General features: G+C 43.7%; 1 protein-coding gene across 1 annotated transcript in view; it reads right to left on the bottom strand.

Moving 5' to 3' along the window:
* Nucleotides 1–21733, bottom strand: part of Prom1 (prominin 1) — a 90623-nt gene that overhangs the window by 21141 nt on the left and 47749 nt on the right. The window contains exons 7-13 of the mRNA XM_051174042.1: nucleotides 16482–16699; nucleotides 13604–13678; nucleotides 12615–12678; nucleotides 8153–8312; nucleotides 4680–4832; nucleotides 2235–2358; nucleotides 489–592 (exon numbers count right to left, since the gene is read on the bottom strand). Of these exons, the coding sequence (XP_051029999.1) occupies nucleotides 489–592; nucleotides 2235–2358; nucleotides 4680–4832; nucleotides 8153–8312; nucleotides 12615–12678; nucleotides 13604–13678; nucleotides 16482–16699 (898 nt within the window). The remainder of the gene's footprint in view (nucleotides 1–488; nucleotides 593–2234; nucleotides 2359–4679; nucleotides 4833–8152; nucleotides 8313–12614; nucleotides 12679–13603; nucleotides 13679–16481; nucleotides 16700–21733) is intronic.

Here is a 21733-nt window from a genome sequence, read left to right as displayed (position 1 = left end):
GCACTACTCCAAACGCGTGCGCACCTCACGGGCTCTAACAACTTCAAGGGGAGACTCCTATTGTTGTGTTCCTTACTAAATGGAGGGAAATTAAATTGTCTGGGGCCACAGGAACAAGACTGGGTCCCAGGTGATCTGACTGCACAGTGCACACACAGGCTGTCTCACTATTGTGGTGTCCCTGATATGTACCGCTCTCTGACTTCTTAAAGGATTTTGCTAACACACCTTATTGTTACTAGAGGACTGATAAGTCACCGAGATGAGGTCACAAACACTTGAAAACGTGACATTTGGGAGAGGTGTCTTTTTCCATGAAACTTGCTGATACTAGAAAATAGTGTGGCACTGAAATTAACTGCAACTCCCTCCTTACCATTAAGTTAAAAACAAAACAAACAAACAAACAAAAACACTTAAAGTGAAATCCTCATTCTTAACAACAACACAATTTTCAGGGGGAAAATGTCCACTACAAGGATTAATACCTGTAAACTTGTTCAAATGTCAGGTTAATGCTTGAGTTCTTCAATATCAAGCCAGAGAGGAAGAATTGCCATTGTTCTTTTAGCAAGTAGGGAGTGTCCAAAACCTGGGACAAACACAAACATCGTTTTAAAGACAATTGTACACTAACTCATACAATAAAAAAGTATTATTCATCTCAAACCCCAAGTCAGAAAACAATAGCACAATTCAAATAAATGAGTTGACCACTGAATAGCATCAATCAGAACAACTGGAATTGTATTTTTAGAGCAACTTGAACATATTAAACATATTAGAATAAGAAGGACTAGACTATTTGGCTTAGAGGAATTAAGAGATAGTCATAAAGCAATAGGCTCAGTCTCTTAGGACAAAGTAAACTAAAACTCATTTTCCAGTCAGGTGCAATGGCACATGAACTTAACCCCTTATTCTCGGGGCAAATACAGGGAGATCTCTGTGAGTTCCATGGCAGCCAGGGCTACCCCCTGAGACCCTGTCTTAAGAACAAAAGAAAGAATATAAACCCTCACTTCCAACTCTCCCACATAGATTAAAGGGAAGTATAGCTGTGTGTGGGCATGTGCTGTCCACACACAGGCACAGCACCCTCCTTCTAAAGCACTTGGGGCCAACACTGTTGCAGATTTAGAATTTTTTTCTGATTTTAAAATATTCACACACATAAAGAGGCACCTAAGGGATGGGACCCAAGACCAAACATGAAGTTCACCTATGCTTAGTTATTTTCTTACACACAAAATTTGAAGGAAATGTTCTACCACTGTTTTCTTAGGAAACTAAATAGAGATGATGAGGCCCATGGATGCTCTCAATTTAGTATCCTTTGACTAATAATATCTGAAGCTAGAACTGGTTACCTGTGCAGTCATTCACCTGTTTTTATAACTGGTGCCAGGTGGAAGACATACAATAAAAGAGGGAAGTAGAAACGTCAGGCTCTGTGGCTGCAGAAATGGGCTCTGTGGGTAAAGTGTTTGTTGTGCAAGCATGAGGACCCGAGTTCAGATCCTTGCACCCATGTAAAGGATGAATGTAGGTGTGTAACATAAAGCTAGAGGGCAGAGAAGGTCAGATCCTCCAGGCTCACTAGCCACCCGGTATAGCTAACTAATGAGCTCCAGATGTGGTGAGAGACCCTGCCTCAAAAAGTGGAAAAGAAAAAGACATCTGACATTGACCTCTGGCCTCCATACATGCATACACAATACTACACACACATACACACACACACACACATACACACACACACACCAAATCAAAATCTACAGAAAAATACTAGGAAGCCACCTAGAATCCAGGCATGTGAGCCAACTCTATATTAATGAAGAAAGTGAGTCCTGGAGTCTTTGTGAGTTGGCTTTGGGGAAAGCAAACCTGAAATCCAATTCTTAACTTTGCCTCCTCAATATTTGCCAGGTTAAGCCTACTACCTTCTCTCTCTCTCGCTCTCTTTCTCTCTCTCTCTCTCTCTCTCTCTCTCTCTCTCTCCCTCTCCCTCCCTCTCTCTCTCTCTCTCTCTCTCTCTCTCTCTCTCTCTCGTGTGTGTGTGTGTGTGTGTGTGTGTGTGTGTGTGTGTGTGTGTGTGTGTACTAGCTATTACAAGCAGAATTTGCTGAATGAGAGCAAAGTACCTTGAGTCTTTCACTTGATGCAACCCACAAGATGCAGTGAGGCCCAAGTGTCTGCCCAAGCCTCCCTCATAAGAAGAAAAACATATTTACCTCTAATAATTTCTTGTTTGCATAGGGCTCACAGAGCAACTTTTCCACATTTGCGCCAATGACAAAAGTAACAACCACAAGGATCATCAATATCCAGCAGAAAAGGAAGCTGAATCCAACCCCACTGGAAAAGACACAAACAGCATGAGTTGCTAGCTCTCACTAATTTCTCCTACTCATCATATGTAGACCTGAAATCTTCAGTGCTTTGTGGGTAAAAATGCATTGACCTTCCACAATGAAGAGAGGGAGAGGTTACCATTGGGCTCATGGCAAATGCTTACAGAAGCCTTACAATAATAGTGTTGGGTCTACCTGTGGTCTTGCATGGTTCAGAGCTTTGACCCTGGGATCAGCTGAAAATCAATTCTTCCTACAAGGATGTAGATGGCAGAGAAACACTAAGTAGGAAGTGTGTCTGTGGAGATCCATACTGCCGAGCAGACAGGCTCTAGAATCATTTAAGAGATAAGCCTTTAGGCATACCTGTGAGATAGTGTCCTAGTCTGCTTTCTATTGCTGTGATAAAAACATCACGGTTAAGGCAACTTACAGAATGTTTCATTTGGCTTACAGTTCCAGAGGGTTATGATTTGTTATGATGGAGAAGCATGGCATCAAGCAGCAGCCTAAAGGCTGGAGCAAAGGCTGAGGGCTTGCCTTTTGAACCATAAACAAGAAACAGAGAGAGTGCACCAGGTATGGTATGAAGCTTTCTAAACTGCAACACCCACCCCCGGTGACACACGTCCTCCAGCAAGGATACACCTCCTAAAACTACAAAACTGCTCTACCAGCTGGGGACCAGATATTCAAACACCTGGGCCTGTGGGGGATGCACTTAGACATGCATATGAGGGCTTATCTGGATTAGGATAACTGAGAAGAGACAATCTATCTTAAGTGTAGGTAGCATGATTCCATGGGCTGAGGTCCACAACTGATAGAAAGAGAAAACGAAGCAAGCACTAGCATTCTTGACTTCCTGCTTCCTGCCTAGGACATAGCGTGACCCTTCAGCTCCTGCTACCATGACTTTCCTTGCCACTATGTGTGTACTCTCAAAATGCCGAAATATACCCTTCCTCCCTTCAGGAGCTTATCAGGTGCCGTGTTGCAGCAGTGAATAAAGTAACTCACTCAGTACCACTGAGGTTCCAAAGGGACCAGTGTGGCTCTGTCTGCACACGGGTAGCAAATAATTCCATGGAGAGGCACAGTGCATGGGGGCTAGGAGATCCCAAGAGGAAGAGCCACAAGGGCCTAAAGCACAGGAGGAAAACTTCCAATTTCTCGCTACTGAAAGACACTTTTGGCATGACGTGAAGGATGAGTTAGACAGGTGTCAGCATGGTGAGACATCACCATGGAGGCCCTTGACAATGGCCTAATGTGACTATCGTGGATGGAGAGAAGTCAGTGCATAAGTGAAATATAACATGGAAAGCAATGCTGTATGAGAGGTAGAGGGAGGAAGGGACCCTAGAGAGGGAGGTGGCCGGGACACTGGTGATCTGTGCAAGAGGAGAAGATGAAATGGACCTTGGTCATGTTGCCGGTGAGACTCGGCAGTGTGACAATGTAGTGGCAATTAGCAGTTTAGAAATGGTCCTTTAACCCCGGGGATGGATTGAGGAGACAAACAGCCTGGGAGACTCCAATCTTCAAAGAATGGGCGGTAGAAGGGAAGCCAGTGATAAGAAGCAAGGCAGAGAGCCACAAGAGGGAACCATGAAGTCAGGGCTTTACCCTGGGAAGAGACAGTTGCGGGAGGGAGAGCTCAATCTTGCAAACACTGCTGTTACTGTTGACTTGAGAGAGCCCCTAGGATATGTACATACTAGCACTATTTTCAATAAGAAAACTTGAAGGCCACCTCATTTTCTTGGTGACAGTCACTGCCACTGCACCTGTATCCCAGTTTTAAAGTTCTGGTGCCTTCATTGTGCACCCTGCTCTTGCCTGCCAGGCTTTGTCTCAATATCCCAAAGATTCCCCAAATATGTGAACTTTTATATGGATGTCTTCAAAGCGGGGTCGCTCCCACCCGCCACCACAGGTTCCCCACTGTCAGGCACCTGATGCCTACTCTTGTCCCTAATTCAGCCTACTTGTCTGAATATCAAGGGTGCTGAGCTGACAAATCTGTCTTCAAATCAAGTTCCCGGAGTTTTAAGTTAGCAGTACTGCTGCCAGTCAATAAATGCTGTCTCCGCTTCCCCTGAGTGAGCGAACGAGTGAATGAACGATGATAGCGAAGGAATGGGTATTAAGCAACTTGGAAATGACTTTTCAGGACAGCTGGTTTAAAAAAGAGCCCACCATGTGTAAGCAACGTGAACTCAGCATGAAACCAAGGGGCTCCAGGCTCCATAAAACCACACCCAGCACCACCCTCTTCCTCACATTTCTACCTTCAAGTGGCAGAATGGAGCAAACACTCACGCCATGAGGAAGACGCCTCCGGTGTTGGACACACAGCCTCTTCTGGTTGGGGTGGCACGCTTGTCATAGCCAAACACACCACACAGCAAGCCCAGGAGAAAGAAGGTCACAATGAGAGTCAGCAGGAAGCAGGCAATCAAACCAACCAGCCACCTGGAGAGAGAAAGCACAGTGTTATCCTACTACTTTTGGCTGTGAGCCTAGGCTTTAATGGCAGGGCCATCTCTCCAGTCCCGTTATCATACATCAAACAGGCAATGTTTGACTGAGTTTGGGCTAAGGCTGGAGCAGTCTTGTTCATGGAGCAACAGAGGGCAAGACTTCCAGACAAGAGCCCCCTTCACCCTTGCTTCCTTTAAATTTTATTTTTAATTATTATTCTTTGTGTCTGTCACATCATGCCTCCCGAGTCCACCCACTTCTCTCCCCGCCCCAAACTAAAACAAAAATAAAATTTCAGGGAAAAAGAAGGGGAAAATCTGGTCATGGAAACTGCAGTGTGACACAGTGAGTCACGAAGTAAACCCCTCTACCCATACATTTTACACGCAGGCAGGGGTTCATCACAAAGAATCATTGGTCTGGTTTGAGGTCCCTGATCTCTGCTACACCATCACTGGGACCCTTTCTGGACATCCCATTGCTGCCCTGTGTCATGGAGATCCACAGGACTCACCTTCCCTCTCCCATGCTCCAGCAGCTCACAGATGGAGCAGATGTTGGAATGGGCCAGCACATAACTCTGATTCTAGGCTTGCGTGCTTACAGGCTTGGTGAACCTGCCAGCTCTCCCTGTCTTCACCACCAGGGTATGCTCTCTAGCATTGTCTTCACTAATTCACCCCTTACAGCAATGAGCAAAAGGCAGCTGCTTCTTAACCCAACAAGGCAATGCATTTTTCCTCTTGGCTTTGTAGCGCCTTCTCTAAATGGTACTGGTGGACACCCATAAGTGTCACATGGGTTCATAGCAGGCCTAAGCTTCCTCAGGGGCCTGATCAAAACTCAGCCAAGACGTTCAAGTCCTGTCAAGTTTCCTAGCGTTGGATGCTGTGGCTAGGGTCTGGGTAGATGACAGGAAAAACAGTAAACTCCTCTCCCTTTCTCAAAACTCTTTTGGGATTGCAAAAATATTCATGTTCCTTACCAAACCAGAAATACTCTGTGTAGCACATAGATGCATGAGACGTTTAGAGTTTTATGAGCATCCTAAATCAAATGTTACAGAACGCAAAGCTTAATTCTGGAATGGTCCTGGGAGACATTTTAGGATAATGGAGCCTCAATTATGTCTTTCTGGCATTCCTGGAATGCACACCAACTTTCCCTGCAGCTGAGAAGCACTCAAGGCCAAGAATGCTTCCCAACATTATAGACATTAAAAAACAGAAGTAACCGCTCCTCTTGGGACCTCCCAACAGAAACGGTCACTAAAGCTTCTCATGTAATTAAAAACAATTTTGGTAATTACACTAATAGCTACCAGCAGCCATTCGGTGGGATGTTTTTTCCAGGTATCAGGGAGACCAAATTAAATAAACCATGGAGCTGTTCAGAGAACTTTCAGAGTTAATGAATCAAATGATTGGCTGAAATATATATATTTTTTTTCTTCAGAAAACAAAAGCTTTATGGTCTCTGGACAGGGTTAGAAGGAAGAAAAGCAGGAAGGAAGAGAAGGAGAGAGGGAAAAATGGAGGAAAGAAGGAGAGAGGAAGGGAAGGAGGGAGGGAGGAGGGAGGGAAGGAGGAAAAGAGGGAGGGGAGGAGGGAGGGGAGGAGGAGGGAGGGGAGGGGAGGAGGGAGAGAAGGGGGAGGAGGGAGAGAGGGAGAGAAAGGGGAGGGGAGGAGGGAGAGAGGGAGGGGAGGGGAGGAGGAAGAGAGGGAGAGAAGGAGGGAGGGGAGGAGAGAAGGAGGGGGAGGAGGGAGAGAAGGAGAGAAGGAGGGAGGGGAGGAGGGAAAGAGAGAGGGGAGGAGGGAGGGAAGGAGGGAGAGGGGGGAGGAGGGAGAGAGGAAGGGAAGAAAGAGTAGCTGGAAGGAGAGGCAGATAAATGTACTGTGCTATCTCATTTGGGAAACTTGGTCTCTAAGGGACATTCTGTCTTTTGTCTGTGCCAGTGTCTGCTGGGGTGTCCTAGTCCCACAATGAAAATGTGACACGAGGCCCTGGATGATTATCCATTGTGCACCCAGACAGTGTGCCTTTTGTTTCGATTTTCTGAATCCCAAAGTCCTTGTCTACAAAACAGCCATGCACAGAACATAACTCAGCAGACAAGGGGAGCACTGTAGGGGAGCACTGTTGGAAGTGTCGGGCCTAAAATGCTTAGTGAGCTCATTGAACCACCTCCTCCTAAGGCTACAATCTTATCATTTGTCTTGTGCCATCGTGCAAAAGGTTAGCCAGGTGAGAGAGGGCCTCTACCCTCTCCAGGGGGCAAGTCCTAGGACTGCACCCTTCAGAGAAGAAAATAAACCTTATGTTTCCTGGATGCCTAAGTCCTCCTCTCTCCATGGAATGTCCATCATCACCCTCCAGGACCAAACACCATGGCCTGCATTATTTAAGCCCTGGGTACAGCAGCTCCCTGCCAACAGCCTCCTCCCCACAGCTGTGACACCAACCTAGTGGCTTCATAGCACAGCAAAAAACAAACAAACAAAATGTTCGTTCAAAAAAAAAAAAAAAAAATAACAGCCTCTTTATTTGCTTCACAAACCAATGAGAACACTTTTCACTTTCTAAGTTCCTTTCTTGATTATTTTTGAGCTTCCAAATCTCAAAATACTCTTGGCTTACTAACAATAGCAAAGATTCAAGAATCAATTAACATCAAGATCCTAAACTGTTGAACATTTGACTGAAGGGTTTCCAGTCTCGATCTTTGCTTTTAAATAAGGACTGTCTTATGAATGAATATGTATGTCAGCATTTCTTGGAAGCCACACTCACTATTCTGTGTGCTATCCTAGTATGTGTGCAGATGTAGATGGCACATGTATGAACCTGTTTTTGTAGGGCAGAGGTTGAAGTCAGTCATCTCCCTCAGTCACTCCCCACCTTAGTTTTTGAGCCATGGTGTCTCACTGAAGCCAGAACTCTTTACCGGCAAGGCTGGCTGGCCAGCAAGTTTAGGGCTCCATCAATCCTCTCTGCACCCCAGTACAAACCCCAGGGGATTGTAGATGCCCACTGCCCCTCTTTGCTGACTTTATTATTTATTTATTTTTAACATGAGTGCTGTGGATCCAAACTCAGGTCCTCATACTTGTACTGCAAGCGATTTACTGCAACACCATCTCCTCAACCCCCTTTGACTTTCATAAATGAACATAGCTGGGGGTTGTTCACATAGGCCTCAGCCTCCTTATCTCATTCGTTTTTATAGGGTTACCCTGGAATTATGTCATGCTTTATACCCTTCCAAAGCAAGCTTCATACCGCTTATTTTCCAGCTCCAAGGAGGCACTCACCAGTATGAGTCATATTCTTCCAGTTTGGGCAGCTCCTTGTGGAAGTAACTGTAGCTGTTATTAACGTGATGGGAGACCTCGAGCAGCACCTTCTCAATAGGAATACTTTGGCTTACATCCATAATGTTGGAGCTGATGGAATCCACAGCATTTTTGACGTCTGAAAACAAGGGGACCCCAGTTACTCACTTTTTAAAATGCAAGACAGAGACCTTGTTTGGGGAATGAAGAAAAAAGTCACTTAGGTTTTCCCCGTGTTCTGTGTAGGTTTCTAACAAAATAAGATTCTATGGCAAGCACTAGTAGAGCCGAGACCATCTACAAGCAATAGCCAAAAGAAGCAGTGAATATAAGCACAGACTTAGCAAGATGGTGCAGAAGTCACACCAGGCTCCCTTGTCTAGCGTCTTGCAAATAAATAAATAAGTTGGGCATCAGATGACTACACTACGAATGTGCCTAAGATGTGCCAAACACTCCTGTCAATATCAATCTGCTTCTTCACTGATGCAATATCTGCTTTATTTCCACTTTACTGTGGCCCAAAGTCTCATGTAAGTTAAGTTGTTCACCCATTGTTCTCTTTGGAAAAGTACTCTGTTTTTGCGGCTATTTGTTTTAAGGAAGTCTTATTATATGATTTGGGGAATAGTAAGAATAGAAATCTCCCTACTTAAGAAATGGCCTTAAAGAGACAGTCATGGCAGGGGTGTGTACCCAGTAATTCCACCATAGGGAAGGCAGAAGCCGGTGGGTTGCGGCCAATTTGAGGTCAGTCTAGTCCACATAGTGAGACCCTTGGTCAAAGAAATAGGGATTGGGAGTATGGGGAGAAGGAAGGAGAGGAAGGGACAAGAAAGGAAAAGAGGGAAGGGAAGGGAGAAAATAGACTAAAAATAGAAAGAAATGGTATTCATGGACTTAAGTCTCTGCTTCTTGGAAAAGTGATCTCAGTTGATGTTCACTAATCAATTACTTTACTCATCCAATTGGGAACTTATTGCAGAAGCCTATCTGTGTCTCCTACATCCAAGGACAACACAATTCCTGTTGTCCTTGTTCTGACCAGTTCCTGCTCAGATCCATAATGGCTTCCCAGAGACCAGTGTTCTACAATGTGTTAGTCTGTCCCAACAGACCCTGGATCACAGCTTCCTGTTCACACTGTGTCACCCACCCAGCGTTCCACAGGTCCAGAGGTGAGGTTCTGACCCAGATGTGCTGAGAACAAACACAAAAGTCCACTGATCCCCATGGGCAGAGACACTGCTAAGCAATGGTAAATGGGACTCTCTCAAAAATCGATCTCAGGGCTCCGCTGGACTCTGGGCAGTGGTAGAGGCTGGAGGCTTGGTTAAAAATGTGATTGCATATGAAAACGGTGAGAATTTTTCCTAAAGTGTTTCTCACGCAGATTTGAAATCTGGAAACAGAGAGCAGCTGAGCACCCCGTGTTTGGAGAACCCCGAGGTGCCTCTCTGCATACCCATATGGTTCCTATGCAAAAAACTTCCAAGGAACTGTGAGGTTCCATCAGCCACTTTGATGGAAGTGATCCCAGGAGCCAGTCTGCTTTGACCAGCTCCTTGGGAGCCTATCTTGCACTTTCCATCTCATGATGAGGCATAGCCTTGTCAGCTTTGGAGACTGACAGATGGCTAAAGCTCCTTCCAATCAAATGTGTTCCTCAAGCTTCAACAGGCAAGATGCCTTTTTTGAGGAAGGCTCCTCCTGCAACCTCCCTGCTGTGGCTACTTTGCATATACTCTGTTGCCAGACTGTGACCTGTGTAAAGGTCTGACTGAAGGGCAGTCAGTGGTCATACCTAATGCTTCTCACACACACACACACACACACACACACACACACCCAACACTCGGAAGAGCCAGGCACAAAGTAGGCATTAAAAAAAATTCAGGCTGGGACTCAAGGCCCAAAGTAGGGAAGCTAAGGACATAAAGATAAACTAACTTTTGTGGCCCTGGGATAATGCTAACTTGTGTCAAAGTTATGGCAGCAGAAACATTGGGATTTGCTCATGCAGGTAGCACACTTACAACAGAGGACTGCTTGTATGGACAGAAGAGGTCCAGAGGAGGAAAACAAAAAAATCAAACATGGAGATTAGTAAGCAGGCAGCTTATCAGACATCCAGCAAGCAGGGAGTGGCCTTCAGATATTACCCAAGGAAAGTAAGAGTTTGCCTTTAGTATGTTTTCATAAAGTTTTATTTGTTTTGCTTTATGTACATAGGTGTTCTGCCTGCATTATGTTTGCACCACATGCATGCAAAGAAGCCAGAAGAGAGAATCAGATACCCTGGAATTGGAATTACAGATGGTTGCCAGCTGCCACGTGAGTGCTGAGAACCAAACCCAGGTCCTCTGGAAGAGTAGTCAGTGCTCTTAACTACTGAGCTATCTCTCCAGGTTCAAACACGTTAACACAGGGTTTTTTGTTTGTTTAATGACTTAATTTTATCTTATGTGCATTGGTGTTGTGCCTGTGTGTATGTCTGTGGGCAGGTGTCAGATCCCCTGGAGCTGGAGTTACAGACAGTTGTGAGGTGCCAAGTGGGTACTGGGAACTGAGTCTGTGTCTTCTGGAAGAATAGCCAGTGCTCTTAACCACTGAGCCATCTCTCCAGCCCCATAACACATTTTTAAAAGCACTTGGTAAATAGGTAAAAGCAGCACTGGTAAGAAGATCTTTTTAAAAAAAAAAAATTAAATACTTTACTTATTTTTACATCTGAACTGCAGCACCCCCCCCTCCTCCTGCCACTCCCTCCCCCAAGCCACCTCTCTCCATATTTGTTCAGAAAGGTGGTAGGCCTCCATTGGACACCAGCAAGGCATGGTATATCAAGCTGTCGTAAGACCAAACACCTTCCCCTTGTATTCAAGCTGGGCAAAACAATCCAGCATGAGGGACAGGTTCCCAAGAGCCAGCCATAGCACCATGGACAGCTCCCATTCCCATTACCAGGAGTCGCACAAGTAGACCAAGCTACGTAACTGTGGCACATATGCAGAGGGCTTAGGTCGATCCCATGCAGACTCCCTGGTTGTTGGTTCAGACCCTGTGAGTTCCCATGAGCCAAGATAGCTGCTTCTGGCTCCTACACTTCCTCCTCCCTGAATTCTCTGAGATCAATCTGGCTGTGGGTCTCTGAATCTGCCTCCATCAGTCACAGGTTGAAGGCTCTCCAGTGACAATTGGGGTAGTCACCAATCTGGTTTCAGTTCAGGCTATGCATCCACTGCTGCTGTGGGTCTTAGCTGGAGCCATCCTTATAGACTCATGGAAGTTTTTAAAAGAATGTTTGTAAACAAATCTTTCTGGTACTTGTTTTTATTTTATGTACATTGGTGTTTTGCCATGGGTGTCCTGTCTCAAGGAACTGGAGTCACAGATGGTTGTACACTGCCATGTGGTTGCTGGGAATTGAACCCAGGTCCTCTGGAAGAGCAGTCAGTGCTCTTAACCACTCAGCCATCTCTCCAGCCCTTAGAAGAAGATCTTGAGAGGCTATACTTTTACACAGCTTCAGGCAAATAAGCCCAAGATCACTTCCCTTCTTGGCATAAAGAGTTGTTTACATTACACAGATCTGCACACTGACTTCCAAGCATCCTCACCTGAATTCAGCACAGAAGTTTCAAACCTCAGGATGCCCTCAGCATAGACTTGTGTCTCTAAAACTCTAAGCAGCTGTACAGCCTAAAAATCTATCACCTTAAGACCATGGACAGAAAGAAAATACTTCCCCAAAGACAAACTCTTCTGTAGAGAATTCCTAAAAATAAGTAAGAATCATTTTAAGTTCATTTAGAAAATATAAAAATCTGGGAGTGGGGCTTTCCTCCCCAGGAAGATAATGAGAACATTACCTTCCAAACTGCAGCTGTTGTATGTAGTGAGATATTCGATTTCTCCACACCTGTGGCACAGACCACACCCATGGGGGTGGATATGGGTGGACATTACCTGGGGGAACTAAGTCTGAGGAGGGGGCTCCGAGAGCTCTCTTGCTTGCAGCAGGGGACAGGAGAACACCTGGAGGCATCCTTGGGACCAGGAACCTGCTGGTGTTCATCTGTCTACACTGTAAGTTATTTCTCCATGAATAAACATCTATTCAGCCTATTTGTTTCTTCTGATCCTTATTAAACCTCAATAGTTGTAAGGCCTAGAAGATCCTAGCACTAAGAGTCATCACCCAGCAGATACCCTTGCCATATAGCAACAAACATTAAATATGAGGTTTGGTGGCTTTCCTTCCCTAATCTACACCACCACTGACTAAAGATAACATAATCAAAATGTCTACTTATTCCATAGGGTTTAGCAATAGACATTTCCTCCTCCCCCCCCCCCAGGACATGCTATTCCTTTGTATTCACCAATCATAGCATTAACCTAAGAGAAAAACAGAATGACCTTCAAGTAAGACTCTCACCTGCGATGACAGCCATGGTTTGGTTTCCTACCTTACCAGGTATTTCATCAATCGACGTATATCCCTGAAAATATTTCAAAATGAATTGAAGGTCAGTTGGCTTATCCTCCATTTATATCAAGTAGAGAAGTAAAATTAAAACGTACTATTTATCTTAAAATTGAAATGATCCTAACATAACCATCAAGGGTCTAAAAGCAAAACCCTTTAGAAAAATAAAGTGCTGTGGGTTTTGGTTTATTTGTTTGTTTGGTGTGTGTGTGTGAGTGTGTACTGGGGGCTGAAGTGAGGCCTTGCATGTGCTAGGCAAGTGCTTTGTCACTGAGCTGTGTGCCGAGGTTGACACCATGTTCTTTTAACTCAATAAATCAGAGATCATTGTAAAGGCTTTCACCCTAGAAGAAACTCCTTTGGATCATAGCTGAGAGACAAGTAGCATGAAATGTATAGAAAGAAAGGAAGGAAGGAAGGAAGGAAGGAAGGAAGGAAGGAAGGAAGGAAGGAAGATCATGCCACTGTTTGCACCAAGGAAACAAGAGCCACCTCATTGAGACAACGAAGATGTTGAACAAAGACATTCAAAGGGGTAAATGTATACATACAACAAAATTAGTAATTAGTTTAGTTCTTTTTTTTTTTTTCTTTTTTCTTTTTTTTTTTTTTTTAAGTAAAAGAGAACAGTATATAAAGGCTAAAAATACTAAATCACTAGATAAAGCAGAGGGAAAAGGAGTGCCAGGCTGAGGGCAGTGTGGGGAAAAGCATTGAACTAGGAAGGAAATACAACCAAACTGGTACAGCAGCTCCTAGGCAGAGTGGGGCAGTTCTCTGTATTGGGGATAAGGTGAGTGCTACCCTACACCTGCAACTAAGCCCAAGAAAGCATCATGGGTCAAGACAGTCATGGGATTTCGCTGTTTCCTATGTTTTTATGCATTAGACTGCCCTCGGTATGAAGTGAACTACCTTCCTTGTTCCAAGGAGCATACCTTTTTGACGAGGCTCTCCAAATCAGTTCTGTAGATGTCATTAACAGTGCTGAGTTCTCTATCCACAGATGGGAGCTGAAGATTTGTGAAACAAAGAGTAAGAAAAGGTAATTATCCCCAAGTTAACGGTCACAAAAAAAAGCCATCTGATATCCAGATCCCAGGGTGTTGACATCAAGGACCTGACTTCACTTTCTTTTGAAAACAAGATACAGTCTGGGGGAAATCACACTCTGTACAGAGTGACGTCTATGATCACTGATTTATTTTTATTGTTATTATTATTTTAAACAGTGTTTCTCTGTGTAACAGTCCCAGTTGTCCTAGAACTCACTCTGTAGACCAGGCTGGCCTCGAACTCACAGAGATCCACCTACCTCTGCCTCCTGGGTGTAGTGGGTGCTAGGATTAAAAGTGTGTGCCACCGTAGCCTGGTTTATGAGCACTGATTTTTAAAGTCTTCAGGTCTGCTGTAACCAGCTACTGAGGTACTGATAAAGTATGTGTGGCCACACGATTGCTACTGCTGAACACTGTTGAAAGAAGTTATAAACGAACTTGTAAAACTCACTTTTCAAAGTAAAAACTGGAGCTTAGGCTACAGTCTAAATGAGGTGAAATACATCTGCCTGGCTCTGGGTTAGATCTTCAACATTAAACTAAACTAAACTAACAAATGAATCAATAAATAATATTAAAATTAAATAATGCATTTGGTGGCTGCCTTGGCTAGAAGTCTGGAACCAGTTTTCCAAGTCCAGAATTATACATCAATTCCAAGTATGATAGCTCTTGGCACCTGGGGCCCATGCCCTGGTGCTCTCAACAGGACACATCAAGGACACAACACTACTTCTGAAATAGGCCATTGGTGAATGCGGAGGAATCAAGCCTCATCATGAGAGGTCACATATAAAGCTGACTGAAGGCTGCCCTACAAAACAAATGGAGTTCTCAAAAATGTCAGTGTCACAACAGAAAAAACTGGAAACAACCCCCAGATTGAAGGGGAAAGAAAGACACAATACTACTGGCAGCGTAAGATCCTGAGTTGCAAAGAAACAAGACATTTATTAATGGCATCTCCCATCATCTGTGTGTTAATTGGGGTGGCAGGACAAGACCAGGCGGCGTGAGGAAAAACCTACTCCTTACAGTTTGTAAGTGCACTTCCATTTAAAATTTGACAACATCTGAAGAGAGAGTGTAGAGTAGACGGCAACAGTGGTTTTGTGTCTCATGTCCTATCTTGCATATGACAAAGTTTAGAAACATTTTGAACTATTTAGGTATAAAAGGAACAGGCCCACAACTTATTCAAGAAAATAACTATACAATTTACATAAATATTTGAAGAAACAGGTGAAATGAGTAGGATGGAATGCTGAACTTTGGTGTCCTAGTTACGGTTAACTGTCAACTTGACACAACAAGACCACCCAAGTCATCTGAGAAGGAAACCTCAGCTGAGGGACTTGTCCAGATCACATTGACCTGGAGCAAATCTTGATTAGTAGCTGATGTTGGAGGGCCCAGTCCACTGTGGGGGTCACCATTCCCTATGCAGGTGGTCCTGGGCTGTATAAGGAAGCTAGGTCAATCCAAGCCTTTGAGAAAACCAGCAAGTAGTATTTTCTCTGCTTCAAATCCCTGCTTGAGTTCCTGTCCTGATTTCCCATAAGGACAGACAGTGACTTGGAAGTGTAAGTTCCTCCCCTAAGCTGCTTTTCGTCAAACTGTTGTATTACAACAGAACAAAGGAAACTGGAACACAGCATCCAAGGGTATAGGAGGAGTGACGTGTATTAACAACTTCCGCACATATGCAAAAAGCACATTAGAAAGCAACCGTGCCTGGTGTGGTGGTGTATGCCTGTATGTATGTACTCCCAGAACTAGGAAGGGGAACGTGGGAGGTTAAAGTTTGAGGTCTTCGTGGATCACTTAACAAGTTCCAGGCGGGTGTGAGACCATTGTGAGACACTGTCTTACAAAGGCAAACGCCAATAACAAAGTAAGCAAAGTATGTAATATCATCCTCTCAAATGTATTTTAAATAGCCGACATAGAACTGACCTCTAAAAATCCATTTGATGACTCCAAAAGTAATTCAGTACACATGCAGACAATTACAGTGCATGTGAAGGTTTTTTTTTTTTGAAAGAAAAGCTGACTCAAAATATGAAAGTGGGAAAAGTATGTTAAAATATTACTTTATATAGAATGTTAATGGTAAATATAACTAAATTAATACATTAAGTATAATTAACATCATAAATACGAATTTTTTGATTCTCAAATGAGGGGATAAATTTTGGAAAGTAATGGAATTGTCTATTCCAGCCTATATGGTTGGTATGCCCAGTTTGTTGTCGTTTTTAGTGGCTTGTTTTACTTTCGTGTATTGTATATGTATACAGAGGCATGTACACCTGGGAGTGCAGTGCACACAGAGGCCAGAAGAGGGTGCTGGCGCCCCTGGATCTGGAGTGAGTCACAGGCATCTGTGAGCCACGTGACATGAGTGTCCAGAACTGAGCTCAAGTTCTCTGCAAGAGCAGCCAGGGCTCTTACCTGCTGAGCCATCTAGCCGCCTCCCCACATCCCCGTGTGCCTAGTTTTTAAAAAACACTTAAAGAAGAGCACGTATTCTGTGCTTTTTGCAATCTGAACGTACCTTGATAAATCATCAAAGAGTACAGAACTTCTCAAACATCCCCCCCCCCCCTTTAACTTCTGTTGTATCCATTCCAGCGTAGAGATTAGATGTCCTGAAAAGACTCACAGAGCAATGGAGGCTACTGTTTTCCAGCCCAGGCCACTGTGCATCAGGCAGGTGCACCCGGTCTCACTCAGTCCCCTACTCACACCCGCTCACCTGAGTTGTGTCATGGTTGCTCCCCAGATTGCTTAGCCCTGGCCTGATGCTGTCACAGATCTTTCTGGCTGGGTCTGAAGTGCAGTCGCTGCTGTTGAGGGAACCCTCGATGCTGTTTCTCACGGTGGTCAGGCTGGCGCTGAGCTGTGTGGTTTCGTCGTCTATGCTCTTAAGGCTGTTGTTCATGCTCTGCAGAGCATCCCTGGTCTGTTTGATGGCTGTAGGAACATAGCCAGAATCAGAGCCGGCCACACGAGTGCCTCAAAAACAACTGGAGATGAGCTCAGACAGCTGCAAAGGGCAATGGGACAGGACACACATAAGAAATAAGAGTTTCTTGCCTGCCCCTTCACCCAGCTCAGCTCCCCGCAGTTCCTTTATTAAGCAGTTGAACATAAACCCCAGAATTTCATGGGGACACCTTGAGTACCACTATCTGGTCAACAAAGCAGTTTAATCCATATAAGAATCAATTATATCCTCATAAGGGATATGGCTATTAAGAGAACTAGCATTTGCCAGTCAGAAACAGACAGGTGGTGAGGGGAGGGTATTGGGAGAGGGCAACAAGTGGGAACAAAGCTTAATGACACGAACTTAGGAAAAAGCCATGACGAAGGTTGGCAAGCTGGCTCATGGAGTGAAGGTGCTTGTTCCAAAGACTGACAACATGACGAAGGAGAGAACCAATTCTCTCTAGCTGTCCTCTGGTGTAATATCTACCCACACACACAATAAATATACACACACAATAAATGAACAAAGAAAAGAAAAACGGGTGTAGGAAAACCTATTATCTTTTACACCAGCTTTAATTTTTTTCCCAACAAATTTTTTTATTGCTTTCTTGGGAATTTCACACAATGCACCCTGATTACACTCACTTCCCATTCCTCACAGGCCCACCCTACCTTTCTTGTGCCCCCAAGTCCAATTTTGTTGCCCATATACTCATCTGAGCATGGTAAAATTCCTAGTGGCCAGCCCCTCAGGGATATGTGAGTCCTTCCCCACTCCCACCCCTACGCCCATGGCCTCAGAAGCCATCAACTTCAGCATCTTTATCACAATTGTTAAAAACTCTTCAATGGCTTCCTGTCGTAACTGTTTCTTCTCTCTCTCTCTCTCTCTCTCTCTCTCTCTCTCTCTCTCTCTCTCTCTCTCGGAATGAGGGTTATCACAGAAGCCTTCAATGTCTCTTATTCTTTTTTGTGGTTGTTTTTCAAGACAGGGTTTCTCTGTGTAGCTCTGTAGACCAGGCTGGCCTTAACTCACAGAGACCTGCCCTCTGCCTCCTGAGTGCTGGGATTAAATGTGTGCACCACCACTGGCCAGCATTCTCTCTTATTCTTAATTATGAGTCTGTAATTATCAATGTCACTGCAAAAGAAGCTTCCTTGCCCTTAGCAGCCAGTGGCAGCAGGGATCATGGACTTACTTGCACATGGTTCTAAACAGCAGTACAGACCATGAACATCAAGATGGCCTCCAGCAGCAGCACAGACCACACACGCACCCACTCGGCCTCTGGTGGCAACATGGTCGGAGGCAGGCCGACCATGGAGGTCTTTGGGGGAGACTCAATCCGTAAAATGAACAGTTCATCTCAGATATCTTTTTGCACAGAGCCAGGGTGTTTGTGCAGCTGGGCAGCACTTGGGTGAGCTGCAGGATGCTACACAGTACCCTTCCTGCCCTCCACAGCTACATGGTCCTTTGTCCACTGTGGCCATGCTCCCATACCCATCCCTGCTGCTGCTGCTGATGATGATGATGCATCTCTAGTTTCCCTTCTTTTTGCCTCGCTCCTCTCTGCAATCTTTATCTCCATCTTCACGGCACCATTTTTAAAAAGTGTCTTCCCATAAGACCTGCCTTTTATTAGTTGTTTCAGAGATACTTCATAATCTGGAGACTCATTCTCCTTCTCATCTCCCCTAGAAACCTTTGAGGGTCTCTCAGACACCTTGGAGTAGCTCCGAGGGTATCAGTAACTGCTGCCATTTTGAGGTCAGAATCTAAATGAATCTTAGCCTTAAAACTTTTAATTAATTTGGGTGAGACCTATCCAGAAAACTGGCCATTTCCTTTCAATTTTCCAATTTTGTGGAGTACTGATTATCAAAGTAAGACCTGATGATTCTCTGGATTTCCTCAGTGTCCTTTGTTATGTCCCCCTTTTCATTTCTCGTTTGGTTAATTTTCATGTTCTCTGCCTTTTGGTTAGTTTGGATAAGGGTTTGCCTATCTTATTGATTTTCTTGAAGAAGAACCAACTCTTTGTTTCATTGATTCTTTGTATTGTTTTCCTAGTTTTTACCTTATTTATTTCAGCCCTCAATTTGATTATTTCCTGGTGTCTGCTCCTCCGGGGTGAGTTTGTTTCTTTTAGTTCTAGAGCTTTCAGTTGGCTGTTAATTCAATTCTCTAGTGTGACTATTCTCCAGTTTCTTCATGAGGGCACTTAGTGCTATGAAATTTCCTCTTAGCACTGCTTTCAGAGTGTCCCATAAGTTTGGGTATGTTGTGTCTTCATTCTCATTGAATTCTAGGAAGTCTTTAATTTCTTTCTTTATTTCTTCTTTGACTCAAGAGTGATGCAATTAAATATTGTTCTATTTCCATGAGTTTGTAGGCTTTCTGAAGTTTGTGTTGTTGTTGTTGAATTCTAACTTTAAACCATGGTGATCCAATAAAATACAGGAGGCTATTCCATTTTTTTCTTTTTCTTTTTTTAAATCTGTTGAGGTTTGTTTTGTTGCCGTATATGTGGTCAGTTTTAGAGAAGGTTCCACGTGGTGCTGAGAAGAAAGTATATTCTTTTGTGTTTGGATGGAATGTTCTATAGTTGTCTGTCAAACCCAATTGAGTCATAACTTCTGTTAGTTCCTTTATTTCTTTATTAAGTTTCTGTCTGGTAGTCCTGCTAGTGGTGAGGGTAAGATGTTAAAGTCTCCCACTAAAAGTGTGGGGGTTTTATGTGTGATTTGAGTTTTAGTAATGTTTCTTAAATGAATGTGGGCGCCTTTGTATTTTGGGTACAGATGTCCAGAAGTGATACTTCATCTTGATGGATTTTTCCTGTGACAAATATGAAATCATCATGATCTTTTGATTAATTTTAATTTGAAGTACAGTTTGTTAGATACTAGGATAGTTGCACCAGCTTGTTTCTTGGGTTCATTTGCTTGGAAAATCTTTTCCCAACTCTTTACTCCGAGGTAATGACTGTCTTTGAAGTTGAGGTGTGCTTCTTGTATGCTAGTGAGGATGTAGAAAAAGGAGAACACTCCTCCACTGCTGGTGGAAGTACAAATTGTACAACCACTTTGGAAATCAGTATGGAGGTTCCTCAGGAAAATGGGAATCAGTCTATCACAAGATCTAGCAATTCCACTCTTAGGCATATACCCAAAAGATGCACATTCATGCAACAAGAACATCTGTTCAACTATGTTCATAGCAGCATTATTTGTAATAGCCAGAACCTGGAAGCAACCTCAGATGCCCCTCAACAGAAGAATGGATAAAGAAAATGTGGTACATTTACACAATGAAGTGCTACTCAGCAGAAAAAAAAAAAACAATGAAATCTTGAAATTCATACACAAATGAATGGAAACAGAAGAAACCATCCTGAGTGAGATAACCCAGTCACAGAAAGAAAACATGGTATATACTTACTCATATATAGATTTTAGGCACAGAACAAAGGATAACCAGCCTACAATCCACAGTCCCAGAGAAGCTAGGAAACAAGGAGGACCCTAAGAGAGACAGGACACTGATAGCTGGAGAAGGTGAAAAGGGACAAGATATCCTGAGCAAATTAGGAGCCCAGAGGAAGTGGGAGGGAAGTACAAGGTACAAAGAGGAGGTTTCAAGGACACAGAAGAGAAAAACATGAGGGATCAGGAAGGCCAAGTTGGGGGAAAGCAGAGGAGAGCAAGAAAATGGAGAAAATGGAGGGGGCCGTTACGGGTTTAATGAGAAACCTGGCACTAAGGAAATCTCCAGGGACCCACAAGGTTGACCCTAACTAAGAATCTAAGCAATAGTGGAGAGGCTGCCTTAAATGCCCTTCCCCTATAATGAGATTGATGACCACCTTAAACTTCATTCTAGAGCCTCCACCCAGTAGCTGATGGAAGCAGAAGCAGAGATCCACAGATAAGCACTGAGCCAAACTCCTGGAATCCAGTTTAGAGAGGGAGGAGTGATGAGCAAAGGGGTCAAGACCAGGCTGGGGAATGATGGGAGATGCCATTATGTATATATGTTTCTCATACTGGTTAATAATAAAGCACTGTTGGCCAATAGGAAAGGAAGATAGGAGGGACTAGGAGACAAGGAGGAAATAGGAAGTAGTAAGGAGGAGTCAAGATGGAGAGTCTGGAGAGAGCTGGACGTCAGCCGCCTCCCCGGAAATAAAAAGCTGTGGATTCCTTCCAAACTAATGTGGTTTGATCAAGCCAGACCCCCTGAAACAGCGTTCCTGGTGATCCAACATTCAAAATAGCTTGAACGAGGCAGCCTTGCAGACTACAGCCATCTTCTTAGGATCCCCACGACAGCGCCCCCTATCAGCAAAAAGTAGTTTGAAAAGAACGACGCCCAAATTCCCAAATATTGTTTATAAATGCTTGTTTTCATTTAAATGGACTTGGTTATAAATGGGTAATGATCACAGCCAATTATTTTTAAAGGTAAAAAGGGAATTATGGTATTGATATGATTACTTTGTTTTGGAATGGATTTTCATTTATTGATACAATTTAATGTCAATTTTGTGATATGTATATTTCTCCTCTTGTTTAGGTATCGTGTTTATTGAGCTCAGTTAGAAATATAATGTACAATGTAGTACAGATAATAGATAATTATCTATGATAGTCAAAGTTTAGAGTTAAGTTAGTTAGGTTTTTCAAGATACACAGAGATGTATTTGAGATAGATAGAAATTCTTCAAACCTTTCAAAGACCTACAGAATATGGCATTTAAAATGGTTTAGGGTTTTTCTTGACAATGAGACATAATTGTTCCTGGCAACACCACCTGCGTCAGAAAGGAAGATGAAGATGGACATCGAAGAAATGCATTATGAAGTTTGCTTCCAATATGGCAAGACTAGCCATTTGGACAAGATACTGCTCTTGTCTGGACTGTTTGACTTTATGCTGTATAAACTGGACATGCAGGACCCACAGAAAAGTGATTGCTGATTCAAGATGGACATTGCTACAGAGTTTCT

Source organism: Phodopus roborovskii, unplaced genomic scaffold (assembly GCF_943737965.1).
Source record: "Phodopus roborovskii unplaced genomic scaffold, PHOROB, whole genome shotgun sequence".
Lineage (NCBI taxonomy): Eukaryota > Metazoa > Chordata > Mammalia > Rodentia > Cricetidae > Phodopus > Phodopus roborovskii.
Note: the sequence above shows the minus strand (reverse complement) of the source record. Positions and strands in the feature narration are given on the sequence as shown.